Source organism: Nannobrachium achirus (assembly GCF_963921795.1).
Source record: "Nannobrachium achirus genome assembly, chromosome: 20".
NCBI classification, from domain to species: domain Eukaryota; kingdom Metazoa; phylum Chordata; class Actinopteri; order Myctophiformes; family Myctophidae; genus Nannobrachium; species Nannobrachium achirus.
The window spans coordinates 33,541,997-33,563,024 of NC_137827.1; the positions used below are offsets into that span (position 1 = coordinate 33,541,997).

General features: G+C 43.1%; 1 protein-coding gene across 1 annotated transcript in view; it reads right to left on the bottom strand.

Moving 5' to 3' along the window:
- The window catches only part of sptb (spectrin, beta, erythrocytic), a gene marked incomplete at its 3' end in the record, with an annotated part of 67,840 nt that overhangs the window by 7,222 nt on the left and 39,590 nt on the right, over positions 1 to 21,028 (bottom strand). The window contains exons 14-30 of the mRNA XM_080750740.1: positions 20,837 to 20,974; positions 19,686 to 20,445; positions 17,481 to 17,683; positions 15,859 to 15,949; positions 15,264 to 15,410; positions 14,738 to 15,004; positions 12,532 to 12,756; positions 12,089 to 12,178; positions 11,408 to 11,698; positions 9,725 to 9,855; positions 9,315 to 9,519; positions 8,397 to 8,620; positions 7,813 to 7,963; positions 5,738 to 5,982; positions 3,850 to 3,988; positions 2,876 to 2,960; positions 734 to 930 (exon numbers count right to left, since the gene is read on the bottom strand). Coding sequence (XP_080606866.1) covers positions 734 to 930; positions 2,876 to 2,960; positions 3,850 to 3,988; positions 5,738 to 5,982; positions 7,813 to 7,963; positions 8,397 to 8,620; positions 9,315 to 9,519; positions 9,725 to 9,855; positions 11,408 to 11,698; positions 12,089 to 12,178; positions 12,532 to 12,756; positions 14,738 to 15,004; positions 15,264 to 15,410; positions 15,859 to 15,949; positions 17,481 to 17,683; positions 19,686 to 20,445; positions 20,837 to 20,974 — 3,589 coding nt within the window. The remainder of the gene's footprint in view (positions 1 to 733; positions 931 to 2,875; positions 2,961 to 3,849; positions 3,989 to 5,737; positions 5,983 to 7,812; positions 7,964 to 8,396; positions 8,621 to 9,314; positions 9,520 to 9,724; positions 9,856 to 11,407; positions 11,699 to 12,088; positions 12,179 to 12,531; positions 12,757 to 14,737; positions 15,005 to 15,263; positions 15,411 to 15,858; positions 15,950 to 17,480; positions 17,684 to 19,685; positions 20,446 to 20,836; positions 20,975 to 21,028) is intronic.

A 21,028-nucleotide genomic window follows, 5' to 3' on the forward strand; every position in this document is an offset into this window, starting at 1 on the left:
CCACTTCCCCTATTTTCCTGATAATGTGTCACATTGCTACGCATCGTGAGCTTGTAGGTCAGCTATTTTTTGCACCGAACTGTCATGCTGTGACAACAATGTCATATGACTAATTATAAAATATAAAGTACATACAAAGATGAAATACTGAGGTGATGATATGTACAGTAAGTATGAGCGGCGCTGCTATTAGGGCATTCACAAATAGTGATTTTTAGTATTCGAATTATTCGACCTCAAAGTATTCGACTAGTCGAATATTCGACAGGACTGGCCAAACTGTCAAATATTAAGTAAGCAAGAGGCGAACATTGTGAAAATAGCCGATCTACATGCTCACAACGCCTCGCATTGCGAGGCGTTGTGAGCATGTAGATCTGCTATAGTATTTACACAATATTTATCTGCGGAACCGAGTCACATTAAATGTAATACCTACAATTCCAAGTGCTTGTCAGGGTGTTCAAATATGTTTATTTTGGGGGTCACGGCCTAAAAAGGTTTGAGAACCCCTGGTAAAGAGTATTAACAAATTCATCCACCAGGGGCATTGGCAACTCATTCTTATGACTTCCTATCTAGCCAAGCTTTATAAACTATATATATTTTTAAAGAGAAAACAATAAAATAATAGGCTATAAGCGAATATTCGACTTCGTTGAACAGCATCGAATTGTGACTTTGATATTCGAATATTCTAATATTTGGTGAATGCCCCAGCTGTTATACATACAGTGGTAAGGCGCTCCAGGGCTGAGAAGCGCTCCTCCCAGGTGGCGGTGGACTTCTCGAAGGCTTCGTGCCTCTTGATGAGTTTCTCCACCTCGTCCACTGTCTGGCCCAGGTCCTTGCTGACCACATAGGGCTCCTGAGCTACCAGCCACGCCTCCGCCACTGAAGCATCCCGCGCAAACTGACACACCTCCAGCACTAGTAGTAGAAGGAGACAGAGGGTCAATATACTGAATGGTGTGGGCCAATTACAAATAGGCCTACAGATAAAGAAGAGTTAAGGCCCAGACAGATAAAAAGCGCCAATGCTAATCGCGTCAATGATGCGCGTCATTTGAGGCCACCGCTCTGTGCTCTGCGTCGATACACAAAAATAGAAGCATGCTCTGAAAGACACGTCAACAGGTCTTGGGGTGTCCACTTGATGCCTCCTTTGTGACTACAGCTAAACAATGAATGTGTTTCTTCTGTTCACTGTTAGGCTGCATTGGACATCGTTGCGTGGAAACCTTGTAAGTCCAAAACCGTTTATTTTGTATTTATTATTTTAAAAGTGATTTAAACAATTGAAAATAGCTGATCTACAAGCAGTAGATCTGCTGTTTTCATATATATGTATGATGAAGCAGGGCTTTACTTTGCGGAAAAAAACATAAAATGTGAAACTTTGAGATATGAGGTTTCTGCCTCGATAGTGACGACTGCCATTGGCGCACCAATAATGTCCTTTCAATATTTTATTTGCCTCACCGGGACTCATAGCAAAATCCTATACATGTACGATGTGCGTCCTGGTGAGGCAAGTAAAACATTCAAAGGACATCATTGAGTGCTGGCTTTTTCTCTTCACGTTCACAATAATTGACAAATAATGAATAATTAAATAAATACAAGCAGCTGTTTCACAGATTTACAACAGTATACACGCGCAGCTGACAAGTAGACAGCTTGCGGCGTCTGCTTAATTCTCTCTGCAGTATGTTTTATTTAAGAGAATGTGACAAGACCAAACAAGATGTTCATCTGATGAATTTGTGATTAATCTGTAGAATAAAAACATTGAAACCTGAAATGCTTATTCATTTATAGTTATAAGTACACTTGTAGGGCCCTATCTTATGTCCTGCACAATACCATGGCACTACCCAGCTATCCGTTAATTACGCACAAGGCAGCTGGCGCTATCCCCAAATGGTATCTTACGACCGCACTACCGGCTATACCATTGTTTCCTGTTGAGATTGGCACATTTCCTGGGGCAAGCTGCCCAGATCACACATGTCACACGTGTCTTCTTATTTTTTCACTCTCAAATGTGGTGCATTTGAAACTACATTGCCGTGCACATCATGGGGTGATCACTGCTTGCCTCCTGTGAATTGTTTTATTTTTATTTATTTTCAGTTTTTTCGTTGCTGAGTGAGGTCAGCAGACAAAGTGAAGTGAGTGAGATGAAAAAACCTGGGTGAAATCTGCCAATCTCAACAGGAAACATCGGTACAGTATGCCAACTCCGTTATTTGCGCCTGAAAGTGTGGCCATGGGCGTGTTGTTGCGCTATCCCTAAAATTGCTATCTTGCCCACACACATGTGGGAAAGTGCATAGTGGATTCTAAAACCACCGCTATGCCAAATCTGTTTGGTAAAGCAGGCCTGCAATGGAAAGGTTGGGAGTCGGGCACAACATTCTTCTCCCTATACATTTCTAATAATCAGCAGAAGTGAGATTCACAATTCCTTGTGTCAATTGTGTTTATAAGATGTTAGTCTATCCAAAGAAAATGATTTGTGCTACGCCAGATTACAATAACATAACATGTAGAATGATATTTATATCGATCAAATATGGATTTATTGAAATGCAATCAAAGGCTAGAGCTTATGAAACAAACGTCAGGTAATGCACGATAAGCTAATGAACTAAACAGCGGCACGTCTGAATTAAGTGATTATGAATGTGATGTGCCTTACAAAACGAGATGATATTTAGGAGCATGATGTTTCAGGTACAATTAACTGCACAAAACAGAATTCATGGATGTCATCACTGGCCTATGATGCTGGCTAATTAATTGTGAATACGAGATCACAGGGAAAAAAAGGTGTATTTTATATGCATGAAGATAGCTTAGAGTAACTCACAGAGCCTGAGCCAATCCCATCGGTCATCCCATTTGAACATCATCTCCTTTCTCTTCTCCAGCAGCTGCACCAGCTTCTCTTTGATCTGATGGAGGCAGTCACACACTCATAATTACACAGCATCATTGTAACTGGCCTATTATCATCCTCCATCCTTTAAGAATTAGCAATAAAGTGAGGAGTGAAAAGTGTCTCTTAAATCCAGTCCTGGCTGGGGCCAGTTGCTAATTAGAATTCTTTTGATGTTGTTTTTCCATTTGTAATTGATAAAACGCTGTTTGCTTTGTACAGCAATCTGCCTTAATGAGCATGATATGAGTAGGGATTTGATCTTTTGTGCAAAAAATTAATTGTTTCCACTGGGTTAAACAAAAACAACCAATCACTAGAAAATGATTTACCACTTAAACCCCCGTATCTACATTGTTATAATTATGTGGAACAGCGAAAATAGTTGATTTACAAGCTCATCGCAACGCGTGGTGAGCTCGTAGATCTGCTATTTTCACTGAATGTTTGCCAAATGATCACGCATTTTGGACCGAATGTTCATCTATTTTTAATGAATCATAATCCATTTTTGACGAATGCTCATCCTTTTTTGCTGAATGATAGTCAGTCTATTCATGACATGCCCAGATGCTAGGGTATAATGTGGTGTTAAAGATCATGTTTAGGGCTGTCACCATATGACATTTTACATGACGATTAATTCTCACTCAAATAATTGGCGATTAACGATTTAATTGTGTTTTTGTCAACGCGTCGCAAAGCGACGCATTGTGAGCTTGTAGATCTGCTATTTCCACTATTTCTGACATTTTTCAACATTCACGATTATGACGATTATGACAAAATAATTGCGATAATGTCAAATAATCACGATTAGACGATTATGTAATAATTGTGACAGCCCTAATCATGTTTTAAGGTTATAATTTTAGAGCAGTGCTCTGGCATGGCTGAGACCTCACCTCAGAGGAGTCTCTGTGCTTGCGAGCCAACATGGCCTGACCCAGGTCCACACACTCTGTGAACTTGGGTTCTCTGGTCTCGATCTCAGCGCGGATCCCTTGGTGGTATTTCTGTAGGAGCTCCACCGATGACACATCCCTGGAGGAAAGCCAGGATGAGTTATTATTACAATAATAATAATACCATCACCTCAGTGCTTCTTTAAAACAAGGACCCCCATAACTGTGAGTAATACGAATGGAACCAAATTGACCCTTATGCGTCCATTTGGTTCCATGTGTATACTTTCAGATTAACATACCTGAAATTTGTCCATTTGAATACCCTCAAGGAACCCAGAGAGGGTCCCTGGACCCCACTTTGAGAACCACTTCAACATCCCTTAAAATGATAGCACATCTCTTCTCTCTTGACAGAATATAGGCAATTATAACAAGAAAGAGAAAGAGAGATCTTTTTATGAAACATATCTTGTGATGAGGGAGATTTTCCACTGTGATCACTCATCAGTAACCATTGAAAAGGTCTAAAAATCTCTTAAAAACTGAACAGAACTAGGAGTGCTGGCAGCCATATGCCTACCGTATCCTAGAAGTGTCTCTCGCATGGCTGATAAAAGATTGTTTGACTGCTTTGTGAGACACGGCTCAGACATTTAGAGAAATGTATTCAAGGCTCTCTCATGCTTTACTTCAGGTCTTACTCATTCAAACGTATCCACTCCACACAGAATAAATGGATCTGCACCAAGAAGCATTTATCACTGCGGCATGGTGAATCAGAACGGGAAACCAATGCTCCTGAATGCCCATAAATTATAATTTGCCACTTGATGGATGCTTTTGTCCAAAGGGATTTACAGTTACTTTATATTAATGCATAAATCTTTAGCATTGGTGTTCCTAGTTGGAATCTTTTTTTTTTTTTTTTTTTTAAAGATTTGTTTTTGGGGCTTTTATGCCTTTATTGAATAGGACAGGAGACTGACAGGAAATGGGGAGAGACGGGAAGTGACATGCGACAAAGGTCGTCTGGAACGGCAATCGAACCGGCGACGCCGTCAGGCATCAATGCCTCTGTGGCAATGCCTATGTGGTATGCGCCTGAACCAGTAGGCCAGCAGGCGCACCCCCCCTTTTTTTTCTTTTCTTTTCTTTTTTTTTTTTAATTGCCTAAGCTGTAATCCTGGGCAGTACTGTCCCTCTGCCAACCTGGGGAGGGCCCCGAACTGAGCTCATACTTCCTTCAATGCATGAGGAGTGTGCAGGCCGCTTCTTATCACCTGACAGGGGTAGGACGTTACACGTTATTCCAACCAGTTCCTTTCCCCTCCATCAGGTGCCCTGGCTGACCAGGGGGAGGCAGTAGAGACCAGAATAACTGCACGTTTTTCGTGAGGGTACCTACCATAGGGGACACGGTGTGAACATGCAAACTCCACATAGAAAGGCCCTTTCGCCAACCCCACCTATGGGCACTGATGACGTGGAGGAGAGAACATGGCCCCATCGCCCATAGCATCCCTGGCGGAAATCGAACCCGCAACCATCTAGCTTTGGGGCAACAGCGCTACCGACTGCACAACTGTGCCCCCCCCCCCCCCTCCAGTTAGACTCTAAGGTCTAGCCAGTGTGCTACTGAACACAGGAATCTGTGCTCATCTTTCACACAGCCCAGTTGTGGAATTCTTGATCCATCAGTAATTGATGAGGCAAGAGGAGCCAGAGACAGTATTCAAGGTGATGATGGATATGCTTTAATATACAAGGGCGAGGTCGCATGTCACCCTGAGGTGTCTTACTAGTATACTGTACATCAGTGGTTCCCAAACCTTTTAGCCCGTGACCCAAAAGAGAGATTAGACGTTTGCCCACATCGTCCACTCACCTGGGCTTCTCCTGCGTCTCAATCTGCTGGATGATGCTCTCCATCCAGGCCATCAGGTCCTTGACCATGGTGAAGAAGCGGAACTTCTCTCCCGTGTCCACCAGGCGCTTCCTGCGGCCGTCGCAGGCGTCCAGCAGGCCCTTCCAGGCGTCCAACACCTCCTTCTCTGTGACCTGGATGTCCTTGGCCTTGTCCCCTGCATACTGGGCCTGTAGCCGCGTGGCTGTCTCCTGGAACTGTTGGACCTATAGGCATCGGACAGAGTTGAGGATTATAAAAAATAATGTACTGTTACTGTACCTAGGGATGGGACGATAAGCGATATTATCGTTTATCGTGATAAAAAACACTTACGATAATCGTATCGTGGAGAATTACTTTATCGTGAAATCGTACTCCGTCATGCACTGGGATCAATTCACCTTTTATTTGCCGAGCTGCATATCCGGTACCATTAAACCCTCTATTGGTAAAACGTACTTATAATATACATAGTTGATAGTCTTTTTTTCACTCTCTATAATGGATAATGGATGTTGGGGATATTTTGATAATGGCGATAATATCATAAATCGCGATTTCTTCGGTCACAATAATCGTGATATGAAATTTTCATATATTCCCATCCCTAACTGTACCGGTATAATTCTTCGTTTGAGAGATAGCCTCTGCAACGAGTCGCATCGTGACAGCTTGTGAGCTTGTAGAGCTTTTTTTACGATAATTATTAATTAAGACATCCCAAAAGGGATTCCAGTGGTTAATGTGGTTAACATAATCTTTTTTATTTCATTGATAAATTGTGATTTTCTAAAACGTAAATATCAAACATGAACACAACCGGTTTCCACCGTGCCTTGCACCAAATGCAGGCCTGGTATGCGTAGAAGAAGGAGCAAACTCAGACAATGAAAGCCTTTTTTTATGTACAAGGTGCAGGCAAATACGTGACAATGACCTGATGAAGATTTAAATAAAAAAAGCTTTAATTGTCCAAGTTTGCTCCAATGCCTTCCTTCTTCTATAAATATCAAACATATCAGACAATGTACATTTCCCAAAAGGAAAGGCATGTATTTAATTCATTCTGTGTCCAGGATCAGGGATAAAACCCCCCACAAGTGATAAAAATGAATGACCAGAGGGGGGGGGGGGGGGGGGGGGGGGGGGTATCAAAAGCAACGTGGGGTTTCCCCCCATCCCGCTGGTGATTCAGACCACACAATCACAAGGTCCCCAGTAGGGATGGGACGATAAGCGATATTATCATTTATCGTGATGAAAAACACTCGATAATCGTACCGTGGAGATTTAATTTATCGTGACATCGTCCTCTGTCATGCACTATTTCACCTTTTATTTGCCGAGCTGCATATCCGATACCACTAAAACCCTCTATAATTGGTAAAAGGTACTTATAATATACGTACATGATACAGTCTTTTTTCACTCTCTATCAAATGTCTTTGCCAAAAAATAGCCGATCTACAAGCTCACAACGCGTCGCAACGCAGCTCCCTGTCTCTTTACATTTTCCTATCTACATATATGCTGCAAAATGTTTTTTTTTACAAAGAGATCCACCATGGCTGGGCCTGTGGTTTGTTCGGAAAACAATCTTTCCCTTTTCTGTTTAGGCCTTGTTTGTTTACCCCCCACATCTCTATTTTAAATGAGCATTCTGGGAACAAGGGGGAGATTATTATACTGTAGGGGGTCTGTAGCTTTGACCCCTGCTTGAAAAGCTACGGAACCGAACAAGGAGTAGATAAAATATTTTACTGTAGAACTTTGATGTTTCTGGTAGTTCTTTGCGAGGTGAAGTGTTTGTTTTAACGGGCATGGACTGCAGGCATGAAAAAATTATCTCACATTGTGCCTCTGGCTAAAAAACAACAACTTTAATAACCCCTGTCCTTGGCAACCAAAGATACGGAGTACAAGCATAAACTTTAACGTGCAGGAAGATTTTTTTCCCTCTTCCTGCTGTGATTTCTCTGATATGGCTGATAGATTCATCGTAAAACCACGTCAATCGCCGTAAATAATGGTAATGTAAGTCTGTGAGTTGTTACCTGTTTGCCCAGCGCAGTGATGTCCCTCTCGAAGGCGGCATGCATGCGGTGGAAGGACTCTGCCTTGCTGAAGTCCTCTCCCACATCATCAGGGAGTTCACTCTGCTTGTCATGGATCTGTGCCACAAGCTCCTTGCCGTCGTCAAAGTACCTGAACACACAAATCACCCACAAGATCATTGGTTCACTTTATCATATCATTACAGATTTGAGGTCATCACTGTAGCGGTAATCGTCATCCTCATCATCTATAATCACGGCCTAACATTCTTCTGATTATATTTAAAACCATTTTCACCATCCTCACATTTTACTGCATTCACAGGGGGGAAAAGTCTGAGTCATTCTACTATAAAGATAACGTTGAGCCTTGAGGCTTGTGGATCGAAATGTATCCACCCACAAACACAAACCTTCCAAACATCAGTATCACTCTTGCTAGCTTGCAATCACTGTGTTACCTTGCTTGATATCACTGTGACTCTTTCTGGATTAACCTAGAATCTTTATGCATGCACTTGTCTTTATCAGTATTATATCGGTCAATCCCACAAGGCCCGTTACAGTGGCTGAGCCGGTCGTACTTGAGCAAGTCGTAGGAGGCGGTGAGGAGCTGAGCTCGAGTGTCGATGAGCTCAAGGAGGTCAGCCCAGCTCTCGTTGATGCTGTCCTTCCACTCGGCCATGGCCGCCGCCTCGGTGTGTCCAGCCTCGATCAGCTCGTCTATGGTCAGGTTGACAAAGTCCACGCGCTCCTGACCGACCATCCCAGTCTCCCGAGCAAACTCCCGGAACTTGTCCCTTAGAAGCTGTGCCGGTTTGAAGGGGGAAAGAAGAGATAAGTCATGGGATGCATGACATTTAAATTAGATTAGATGTATGTAGGTTAAAATTTGAATATATATTTTTATGCATACTGCACTGTGCACCTTTGCAAAGAAACCTTTGGTGACTAGAAACCACTGCACTAGTGCACCATAATAACACTGTTATGTGAGTGTGTGTCCCTGTATGCATGTTCTGTTTGTACGTACATTTGCAGGCCTGCATGTGTGTCTGTCTGTCATCCCATTGTGTGTGTGTGTGTATGTCTGTCTCTCTGTCCCATACGGGAAAATCCCAGAGTTGGGCGGTGTCCCAGTTGGGCGGCGGTGTAGCGTTAGGCGGCAAGCGTACAGCTATGAGACCCCATTGATTTCTCGCCGAAAATTTGATGAGCAATACAATGGTTATATGTCACAGTTATTGTCCACGACATTGCAAGCGGCGCGAAGGCCAGCGGACCTTGGTCCTGCTCTTCGTGCTCGAGCGCCGCAGGCGCGAGTGCCCGCGAGGAGGCCGCGCGAGTTACGAAGCCGTGGTGCAATCGTTATATTTATGCCCAGGCCGTAACGCGTTAAACGCATGAATGGGATGAAGATCGCTTGCTTTACAGTCTGTTGGAAAGGCTCCCCCACCGCCTTATCGCTGCACCGCCCAACTGGGACACGCCCACCATCTCACCGTGACATGGTCCAGGTCCTGGCCCATCTCCTGGGAGGAGGCCACCATGTCCCTCTGTGAGATCCAGTGCTCCAGATCCTCCACCTCGCGGCTCAGCAGGAAGTGATGGTAGGTGTGGTCCAACTTTTTCCTGCGGTCCTCCGCCAGCTCCTTCAGCCCTGCGTAATGTTTATCTACCTGGCCTTGGCGCCTGATGATGGCCTCACTGTAGAGGGGAAGGGAGAGAGAGAGAGAGAGAGAGAGAAAGGAAAGGAGAAGAAGGAAGGAAGGGAGCAATGAAGGAAAGAAAGGGAAGGATGATCATGTGGGATGGTAAGAAGAAAGGAGAGAAAGAAGTGGGGGGATGAATAATAGGGTAGGCATAGAGAAAGGCATGTCAGAATGAGTGGCTGTAACATCAAAGCACTCACCCATCAGGATGGTCGTCAGCCAGCATCTTCTGGGCGCGATCAGCCAACTTTTGCATGGAGTCAGCATAGTCATCCACCGCCTGCTTCATGATCAGGTGACGCTTCAGCATCAGCATGGCGCTCTGCTCATCCTGGAGAGATCAAAGGGAGCAGAGGTGGTGTGAGGACAAGGAGAGATTTGAAGGAGAGATTATTGGGGGGAAGAGGAAAGGGGAAAGAGAAAAAGAAGTGAAGCATATGGGAAAAGTAGGAAGAGGAGGAGGCCAGAGCGAGCAGCGGTGTGGGATGAGACAAGCGAACAAGAACTGTGAACTCTCCAAGACATAATGAGACATTTTGGGTGAGCTCTCAAAGTTGAACCTGGCTGTGTGGGAAGCGAAACAGTTTAGAATGAAGAAAATTGTGACCAGTGTAATTATGCTAATGCATTCAATCCGGCTCGTTCTTGGCACAACAACACAGGCCTTGTTAAGTGTTAATGATCCAAACAAATTCAATTTTCACATGCTACATCGTAGCATCTGCACCTGCTGCCCTGAGTGGTTCAGGCTACTTTGCCGTCTCTCACACTTACAGTAAGGCCTGATTATATTTGCCATGTCTGCGTAGCCGCAGGGTACATGGACAGCAGACACGTACAATATTTAGTTCAGTTCTATTTATACCACAATTTGTCTGCAGACGTGCATGTGTTTCAAAAATGCGTCTGACAGATACTTCCACTTCTGGCTTCTCACACTTTAATCTCTTTTGACAGTTAACAGTGATGAAGAATTGAGTTGTCTTTATTAACTTTTAATAACGAGTTATAAAAATATGGATAGCTATTTTGGCCACGTGGAGAAGTTTAGAGGCGGCGAGGCGAGCGGGCACATTCCTGTGAAATCCTCGCGAGCGTGCTCATTCGTGCATGGCTGCATGCGCACGCGGGCGGCGAGAGATGGATTGTGTTCACCTTTGTGAAATACCGCGCGGCATTTACTCACTGAGTGAGTGTGTTTGTGTTTCACCGCGGCGCGGCCGCCGCTGATCCTAGCGGGAGCCCCTGCGGCAACCGCTGCTCATCTGAAGGGCCCTTTATGCTACTTCATTTTTACTCTTTGATTTAGTCTATGTTGCTAGCTTTACATTTTGTTTATTTATCTTTTTCTCACACATATACAGTAGATGAAAAGAGAATAGTTTCTCAACCCATTATACTTTCCTAACTCATAGTTGGCATACACAGCTGTCTTTCATCCTCAGATCTTTGTTCTGATCCATAAACATTATGCTGTGCCTCCTTTTTAACTATTTTTAAAGGGCCTACCCCTCTGCCCCCGGCACAAAGTTTCCTTTGATGCCTCTTTTCTAACACTTAAGGTCAGTTCATGGTCTCCAAAACTTTGACAGCGTGTTTGTTCATGCTCCATGCACCTGCTGCTTGACACTTGAATCTACACTCCAAACTCTAAGAACGAAAAAATAATTATTCCACTGAAATCAATGAGCTGTGCATGACTTCACACACAACCCCCCAAGGTGCCCAGCTAGTGGAGGCTGCAAATGGATCATTTGAACATCAAGAGCCTGCCAGCACCCAGCCATGAACGATGTGCAATAAGAGCCTGAAATACAGAAATCTGCACTTGCCAGTCTCCAACTCTGTAAATGTAGCCCCCACATGCCTGCTCTGCCCCATACCTTGGCCTTCTCGTCGGCGATCATGTACAGTTCCTGCTCTCCTATCCAGGCCTCGGCTTCATCTGCATCGTTGTAGTACTGCTGCGCCATGTTTGAGCCGCTCAGCCTCTCCCTGCGCTTGGCATTCTCGTCCTGCAGCCGTGTCCAGTTCTCGTCCAGGTCCTTCACCTGCTCTGCGATGTGCTCCGCCTCCGGCCTGTGATCCTCCTCGGCCGCTGCTGCCATCCTCTTCCCCCGCTCCAGGACCTCGTCCACGCGGGGCTGGTGGCCCTCGATCTCCCTCTGTAATGTCTAGCGGATGATGAGGACGGAACAAGATAGGTCAGAAGTGCATATGAATAGTGTATGCACATATATCTCCGTAAAAGCACCAGTAAAACAGTCCAGAGTTTTCCAATGGGGTGGTGGTGGGGCGGTAATAATCTGACTTATAATATTCTAACCACCATTTAAAGGCTCATTAAAATGTGTCTTATATCAACTTGTAGCATAAGGTGCATAAATAGTATCCTTGTTTGGATGACATCTGTGAATCATATCTAGCTGCCAGCTGTCTTGTCTCGGTAGCCGGCTCTTCGATTGCCTTTCATTTCAACACTTCATCACCATAGAAACACAAGTGCAGTGGTTCAAAGCCAACGACAGAGAACTCCCACTGTGTACCACATTGGAATTAGTCACCTGGTTCTTTTTCAACAGCATTTGGACTGTTTGGAGATTGTGGCCGTGCTCCTCTGACATGGCCAGTGGCATCCTCTCATCTATCCAGAGCTGAGAGACAGGTAGGTAAAGTGGGAGAGAAGAGACACACGGAGTGAGAGCGAGAGCGAGAGAGAGAGAGAGAGAGAGAGAGAGAGAGAGAGAGTGAGTGATGAGAGAGAGGGAGAGATAACAGAAACAGGCACAAAACATCTTTAATTAAGCAGTACTACATTCACAAGATAAAATATTCTTTCCAAAACTGAGTTCCCCACGCATTTTCTTGGTTCACGCATCAGTAGTCTTCTTCTTTAACCCATCTCTCTTCATCTAATTCTCCTCCTCGGTGAGATCGATTTGCACCAAAGGCAGTGTTTATCATCACATTATGAAAGCAAACTCTTCATTAGCAGATCCATCCTCACCATCTCATCAGCCAGGTCTCTGTAGAACTGATGGACAGCCTTGGCCGCCTCCAGCTTGCCCTTGCGCATTGCCAAGGGAGTCAGCAGCTGCTGGAACTCGGCTTGGAGGGCCTGCTGCTCAGCCTCCATCTCGGGCTGGTCCTCTCTGACTCCACCGTGCTTCTGGACAGCCTCCTGCAGCTCCTCCAGCTCCCTGGCCCGGTCCCGCACCTGGTTCTCTGTCATCTGACATGGCAGAGGAACATGGAGGAGGTAATTAGGCAAGATCGGGTGTCTTCAACGTTTTCAGGCCAAGGACCCCTTAGTCGAGAAAGACATAAAGCAGGGACCCCCAAAACCCATAGATACCATATAGTTTCATCGTTTGACAGCACAATCATCAGTGTATTTTGGATTCATGTCAATGTGTGTTTTGGGATATTTAACCACTTGAACTGTCAATACTTAATAAACTTGACCTTTCACTCTGTACTTAGTCTGCTCTTTGTCCCCTCTACACCAAACCTATTTGCCAAAAATAGCCGATCTACAATCTCATCTGCAATTTTTGCAAAAGTTCTCAGAATATGGAGAGAAAGTGGTTAATAAAAGCAGAATAAAAAGCTTCTATATCACGCAAAGATTTGTAGGACCCCCTGTAGTAACTCTGAGAACCCCCTAGGGGTCCCAGACCCCCTGTTGAAGACCCTTGGGCAAGACGATGAATGGCCTTCAGAATGCAATCAAAGATATAGCGAGTGGTATTCCGACTTCACAGAATGTATATCTGTCTTTTTTAGTTGTTCGATGAGTAACTGTAAACCTTTCAGCTACAACTGTATAAACCTTTATAACTTAAAATGGTTGTATACAGGACATTGTAGTAAGTAATTTGAGATAAGTCCAAGTCAGATCAGGTTACAAGTCACGATTTTTGTGACTTACTTTTAAGTCCAACTCACTTCTCAAGTCTACAACTCTGCCAATCTGCATAATCGAATATTCATGCCAGTTTGGCAATGCCCAACCAGTTTCCAAGGTTACTCTAACTAACCAAACGCTACAGAATGGCATAACTGTGCACAAAGCAGAAGGCTAAATTACAGTATGCTGTAATAGTAATACTTTTTAAGTGGCTTTGTTCTTCCAATAAATTATTGTTCTTAGAGCAAAGGGGTTCCACAGCGCGTCTCAGGTGCATGACTGGTATGTGTACATCTATGGTATGTGTACATCTTCATCAGGTCATGACCTGATGAAGATGTATTGACATCGGAATGTTGTCACGTCATTTGCCTGCACCCTGTAAATAAAGGCTTTAATTGTCAGAGTTTGCTCCAGTGCCTTCCTTCTTCTACTTATTGTTCTAGGGCTTTACTGTGTCAAATCTGACCATGTTTTTGCTTTCAAGTGTCAAGTTGAGTCAGGTCTTAAAGCAGTTAATTATCACTGCAGAAAAGAAGCCGAAAGTCCTGATTTTGAGTCTAATTCCTACCACGCACTAGAAAACTTGGAAAAGACTTTTAAAATACTAGTCTGACACCCCCTCACATCTACCATACACTAGAAGACTTTGAACACACTGAAGTCTGACACCCTCTCATATCTGAAGAGTGAAGCTAAAAATATAATAAAATCTATCTATCTATCTATCTATCTATCTATCTATCTATCTATATATCTATCTATCTTATCTATCTATAGTATCTATCTACAGTATCTATCTACATAATCTATCTATCTATCTATCTATCTATCTATCTATCTATCTATCTATCTATCTATCTATCTATCTATCTATCTATTAATCATCCATCCATCCACCCATCACTCTAATGTATCACTGTTTGATTGTGCACATTGTATAACATTTGTAATGCTGTTTTTATCACTTTTTATTTCTCTTTGTAATGTATTATTTGTTATGCCTCATTTTTTTCTTGTCTTAATCAGTTTTCTTTGTCTTTGATTTTGCACATCTTAGAACAACCTTTGGACGTTGTAATATGTGCTTTAAAATAAATCATATTTTACAGTGAAATAATTTTAAGGCCTGTATATGTCTCAATTAAGTGCCCAACTCTGATAAGCAGCATCCGGGTGATGCAGCATTTCTATGGAAGATTTCACACAGTATTATTGTTTCAGACACAACCTAAACTCAAGTTAAGGGAAGTGAGAAGGGAAATACAGATCATAGTAGTAAGTAAAACAGAATCCCACACACCTGGTGCTTCTTAAGAAGGATGTTGGCGTTGGTCAGGTCTTTGACCTCCTCATCCCAACCTTGTAGCTGCTGTTTCAGTTCTCTCAGCCACTTTTTCATGTCGGCCAGACTCTGGTCGAACAGCTCCGAGCGGTTGGCATCAAACAGCAAGCGTGCCTTCTCCTGGGTGGTGGACTCCAGTTTATCCCATAGCTCGTGCAGCTTGGCCAGACGCTCCATAACAATGGGCTCAAACTCGGGCTTGGACTCAATCAGCTCTTGACCCTCCTGTATGGAGAAGAAACAGGCTGAGTGCATGCATACACGCTTTCATGAGGAAGGCCTGCACTGAATTATGTACCCTAATGGCCTTTTTGCTCTAAGACAAATGTACATGTGCACAAGATATCTCAAAATCAAATAAGCAGATAGATTACCATTGTGCTCGGCACAGAAGAACCCTATTTTAGTGAACCCATGGCACACACGCGGTCACGCGCGCACGCACGCACGCACACACACACACACACACTTTCTTTCCATTTACCTGATCTAGTTTGTTGAGCCAGTCCTTGTTGGAGGCCAGTTCAGCCATGAAGGCTTGGTGTTTGAGCCACTTGGTGTGGAGGTTCCTGGCCTCGTCGTACGAGGTGTCCTGAGCTGTCAGCATCTTCTCATTGATCCAGAGAGTCAGCTGCACCAGGGAGAGACAAATTACATTGTATGAAATGGACTCAAGTCCCGCTCTTCTAAGTCAGTGTTTCTCAGACTTTTACATTTCCAGGTCTTCCCTTAACTCTGACAGTATACAAATGGAACCAAATGAACCTGTTAGGGTTCATTTGGTTCCATTTGTATACTGTCAGAGTTACAGACTTGTATGGGTAAATTTAGACCCCCATAAAGGAACCCACAAAGTCCCTAGAATCCGCTCTGAGAAACACTGTTTTAAGTTATAAATCGAGCACCTACTGTACCACTTAGGAAAATGACACGCGCGCACGCACGCACGCACGCACGATAAATACACACTGTTGTACGAAAAGCATAGTAGTATGTAGTAAAGAAATGTAACATTCAAAGAGAGTTCAAATAATAATGCATGGCATTACACTGTAAATGCAAATAGACTGTGAACTCACATCTTGAGTGTTTTGCAGGAAGTGCTGGAGATCACGGTTATCTTTGAGCTTCTCTGACACTTCCTTGGCTCTGTCTTTATTACTGTTATGCCTGCAAGTCAAACACACACACACACACAAGCATACACACAAAAAAGAAACAGAATCATCAGTATTGCTCAGACGTTGCCCATCTCTCCCTCTTTCCACTGACTTTTACTCAGACCATCGTTCTCCTGTGCCATAAAAATTGATGGTTTCGACCATCAGAGGTAAATCCATAAATCCCATGCATTGTACAGTAGCACCGTGCCTCTCCCTGCTCAGAGAAACACAGAGAAAAACCTGACACTGTTAGCCAAATCAGCCCTCTTAGGCAGCTTTCGGCTGCAGAGTGAAAAGTAGCTCCCTCTCTTTGAGATCAATAACCATCATTGCCGGCGTCTGTCTCCCAGTCCGGATGGCGGGAATTAATGGGAGAACCTGGGCCCTTTCCACAGCCTACTATTGACAGTAATGATGCTGCGTATAGAAAGCTGCCTCACTGGTAGTGGGGCTTAGCTACCTTGGTTAACACCACCATAGCTAAGTTTGTAAGAGGAATACTAAGTTTTTAAGAGGAATAGAGAACTTTTGCTCATAAGAAGTTCAGGTGATGTGGAATAGTTGGCACAAAAAAACATTATACCACATTCAGCATCTGCCACTTGGAGCGCGGGTGTTAAGGATGACTGGTAGCTGGCTGAGCTAGCACCATTAACAATAGTTAAAGAGTGCGTGAGGAGTAGCTAACTTTTCCTCATTAGCTAACTTTTCCTCATGAGAACCTGCATTATATTGGCTATTTGGGTATTTAAGGAAATCAAATACAGTAGTTGGCTACAGATGTCCAAACACATTTGGTTTGTTCTGCCTCTGGTTTCAATTGACATTAATGATGCACTGCTTAAAAAGCTGTCTCTGTGTTTTGGGATAAACAAGAAATTGAGTAAATTAACATTGACTGAAATACGTTTGTGGGGTATAGCTAACTTCTCTTCACAGAAGTTCAGCTCAGATGTTATGTGGATAATTAGACAAACAAAAGAAACAAGTAAAACAGTTAAAACAAGTAATTACACACCCTCTTACAGACGGCTAGTCTCATGCAGAGCCATGTCGTAAAATGGAATATAACGCATTATTTTTACATAGTGTAAGTTTTTATGTACACATATTCAGATATTCTGTTATTTAAGCGTGTAATAAATTAATGTACAAAAATGCAGACTCATTTGCTGACAATTCATGCAGACGAATATGTCTACTATTCCCTAATTATTTGTGTTTGATAACTAAGTTGAAATTATATTATTATTATCATTGAGAAATTGTCTCTATTTTAATTAGCTCTATATGCCAAGTCATTTTGTGCTTTGTTTGAGGGTGTTTATGGAAGTAACACAAAAGATATAGGCCTAGTGTATAATGTAACTTCACCAACAGTGCTGGTCAAGACCAAGTCCAATATGACAAAAGTACTAATAGGTTTGCTTTATTGACTCTATATAAACTCATTCAAATTAAAATTTAACACACTTTGTCGTTTTACTCCCTCAATGTAATTTAGTATCCAATGTGATGAATGAAAAAATTTGTTAGACCTGTCTCGGATGGAGTCCATTTTGTCCTGAACTTTCCCAGAGTTGAGGTTTCCACTGTCCAACAGCCTCTGTCCTCCCTGTAGCGTGCTCTCAATCTTCTCCTCGTTGGCCTCCATGGTGCTCACAAAGTCCTCATGCTTCTTTAGAGCCATCTCTGCCCCGTCCAGGGTGTCAGGCTTGTCTATGTGGGCCAAAGTGTACTCCTGAAACACAGACAGCACAGCAGCATGTCTTGGGGTGTTGAACAGTGGAGGGAACTCCAAAGCGCTCCTCTCGAATGAAATATTATTTGAAAGAAATGCAGTGTGGCGACTGACCGCGCAACATTCTTTCATACTGCATTCTTTGACAAAGTATTGGACTGTGTGATGTTGTTCAGGATGTACTTGCTGACAGAGGCTGTAGTCAACGTTGTAATTAACAATAATTATGCAGTTCATCGTCTTGTTTACCTTCTCATCTTGTTCAAAGATCAAAGCAATAGAATAAAGGTTTTCTAAAGACATATTTCAATAATACATTGTCTAATAATGATGCATACATCTTGGTTAAATAAGTCAGTGAACTAACTGTATGACATATCTATGACATATGACTCCATGTTTGCGTAAGGACACCATTTGACTTACATTATAATATTAAAGTTAAATATTATGCATCCGATGTCTATGTAGAATTTAGAAACATAATAATGCACTATAATCTCTGCTATAATTATAGTTTTAAGAACTCATAAATAATCATAATTCTTTATGACAACATTCATGAAACATTATAAAGCATGCAAGTATTATACATTTCTTTATAATCTTGCATAGATTTAATACATTTCTTACAGCAGCAATTGCCCACTTATGATGACAGTATAATGCATGTGCCTTGCATAATGTGATTATAAAGTATTATAAAATTATCATAATGTCTTACAACTATGAGAATTAACATTGGATGCAAAGGAAGCATCATGATAAAATACTTTATAATTTGTTAAGATTGCGTTATGAGTACTAATGAGTGCCTAGAAATGAATTATACAGTGTTATAAGTCATATTACTAGGCATTTATACTTGACCTTCATTTCAAAATGCTTTATAATGTGTTGGGATTATTATCAAGTTTTGCCACTGACATAGAAAATGAGCGGAGAATAATATTACCAGAATAGGCTAAAGAGATAGCCCTGAATGACCATTTGTTTCCATTTGTACACTCTCAAGAGTTATGGGAATTATTATTATTATATTTATGCAAATATATATTTGAAAACCACTAAAAGTAGTGGACTCCTAATAGTGTTGTGGTAAATATGTGTCATCATACTGTACATATTCTGAAGAAAACCTGAAGACTGACATTCAGCAATTGGGTCTCATGATGAAAGTAAGAACATTATAATGGTGTATAAAACATGAAATCTAAAATTTGCCACAGACACATTTGTCCGTGTACGGACATATTAATGACCCCTGATTATAGAGATTATAGCGCATTATAAGTATGTTTATAACACATTATAGACATGGGATGCATAGCAAGTGTTACCAGATATTTACTATGTGAAAATAAATATAGAGAGAGAAAATGGGGGAGTTACTTCCTTGGCCTACTGGCTACTGGCTGATCGGTCTAGTGATTTGTGATATTAGCCCTGGACACAGACACAGAGACCTAAGAGCAGGGTTCCCCAATAGGCAGCCCGCGGGCCATTTCCGGCCCGCGGGGGGCTACTGTCTGGCCCACACCAACCCCAGTAATAATGGTGGTATAAGAGCAGCAACAACACTAGTATATCGTCGTTGTCGGGTGGAAACCTCGTATCTCCAAATTTGTATGTTCTTTTGCAAAGTAAAGCCCTGCTTCATCATACAAGGCCGTCGCACAAAAGAAGTGAAAACAGCAGATCTACAAGCACACAACGCCTCGCATCGCGAGGCGTTGTGTGCTTGTAGATCGGCTGTTTTCACTAGTTTAAATCATTTTTAAAATGATAAATTCAAAACGAACGGTTTTGGACATACAAGATTTTCACCCGACAACGACGAAAACTGTCGCTGGAGTAGCGGGAACGCCACCGTCGCCCCTGCAATGTTGTGGCCCTCGGCTTGGTACCCTAGACATAATTCGGCCCTTGGGGAAAACTAATTGGGGAACCCTGCCTAAGAGTCAGGACAAGGTGAGTATCCAGTGTGTATGGTTCTATTTACCTGGTTGTTGAGAATGGCTTCTGCAGCCTTAGCGTCCCTCATGAACTGCTGGAAGCCCAGACCCTGGTCCAAGAGGTTCTTGTGACTGTCCCACAACTTCTGGAGCTCATCCCAGCCACGGTCCAGACCCTGGAGCCTCTTCTCCAGCTCCTGGTACTGGGGGTCGTCCTCCTGACCCTGCATGACCTGAGCGCCCGTGTCCTTCACGCGGAGGAAGTCCTCCTCGTGGTTGTTGATGTCTTCGCGCACAGCGTCGTGGAGACTCAGCTGCTGCTCGGCGTCCTGCAGTGTGGTGGGCAGCTCTTCAGAGGCCACAGCCTTCTGGGTCTTGAAGAGCCAGGACTCCAAGTCGTCCATGTCCTGGAGGAAGGTCTGCAGCTTGCTGACCTCACCCAGGGACTCCTCCCTGTCCTTCAGGGTCTTCTTCAGAGTCTTCCAGGCGTCTTCCAGCTCTCCCCTGCGGGCCATGATCTCGTCCACGTTCTCCGGGTGGTCCTGGGCGAGCTGGTCCGCCTCTCTCCTCAAGAAGGTCATTTTAGTGTCGATGGCGGCAAGGTCTCTCTCTATGCCAAACAGTTTCCTCTGGATGGTCATGACCGCTGCCAGGTCATTGCCCAGGTCCTGCGTGGACTCGATCAGCCACGTCTTCTCTTTGATCCAGGCCTCTGTCTCGTCGCACTCAAGTCTGTAGTTGTGCAGCATGACAGAAGAATCCACTTTCATTTTCTTGTCCTCCACCATTGCCTTGAAGGCCTCCCACCTGAAACACAGAAGATTGATCACTCAGATGCAATGTAACTTATTGATCTGTTTTAATGATTTACAACTCACTTCTTCTTAAGGTATAACCTTATCATATAATATATGATATTCTATATAACCTACTGAATTTTATGCAAAAATGCAGATATACCGGTAATCAAATTATTGCACATAATCTACAGACAACATAATAGAGGAAAACACCTTATATAAGATAATTAGTAGATAATACTAAACTGACAATTGAAAAGCAAGGCTTGAGCTCCTTGTGTCTTGAAGGTGCAGATAGGTTTCTCGTATGTTTGTTCTTCCTTTACAATGACAAGTTCTTATGCCATTCTCTGGAATCATTGTCGTTCCAAAAATCTAAAATAGTGTAGAAAACTCACCTCTTATTCAGGCGCATCTGACATTCCTTGACCTCTTTCATTTGTGGGTGTCTGCTGTCCTCAAGCTGTTTTACTGCTTTATTGACATCATCAACCCGTGACTGGACACCCACCATCTCTTGAGCTAGAATGCTCAACCTACAAATAAACAATTATTAGGAACAAATGCACAATGCAAACTAATATGTGATG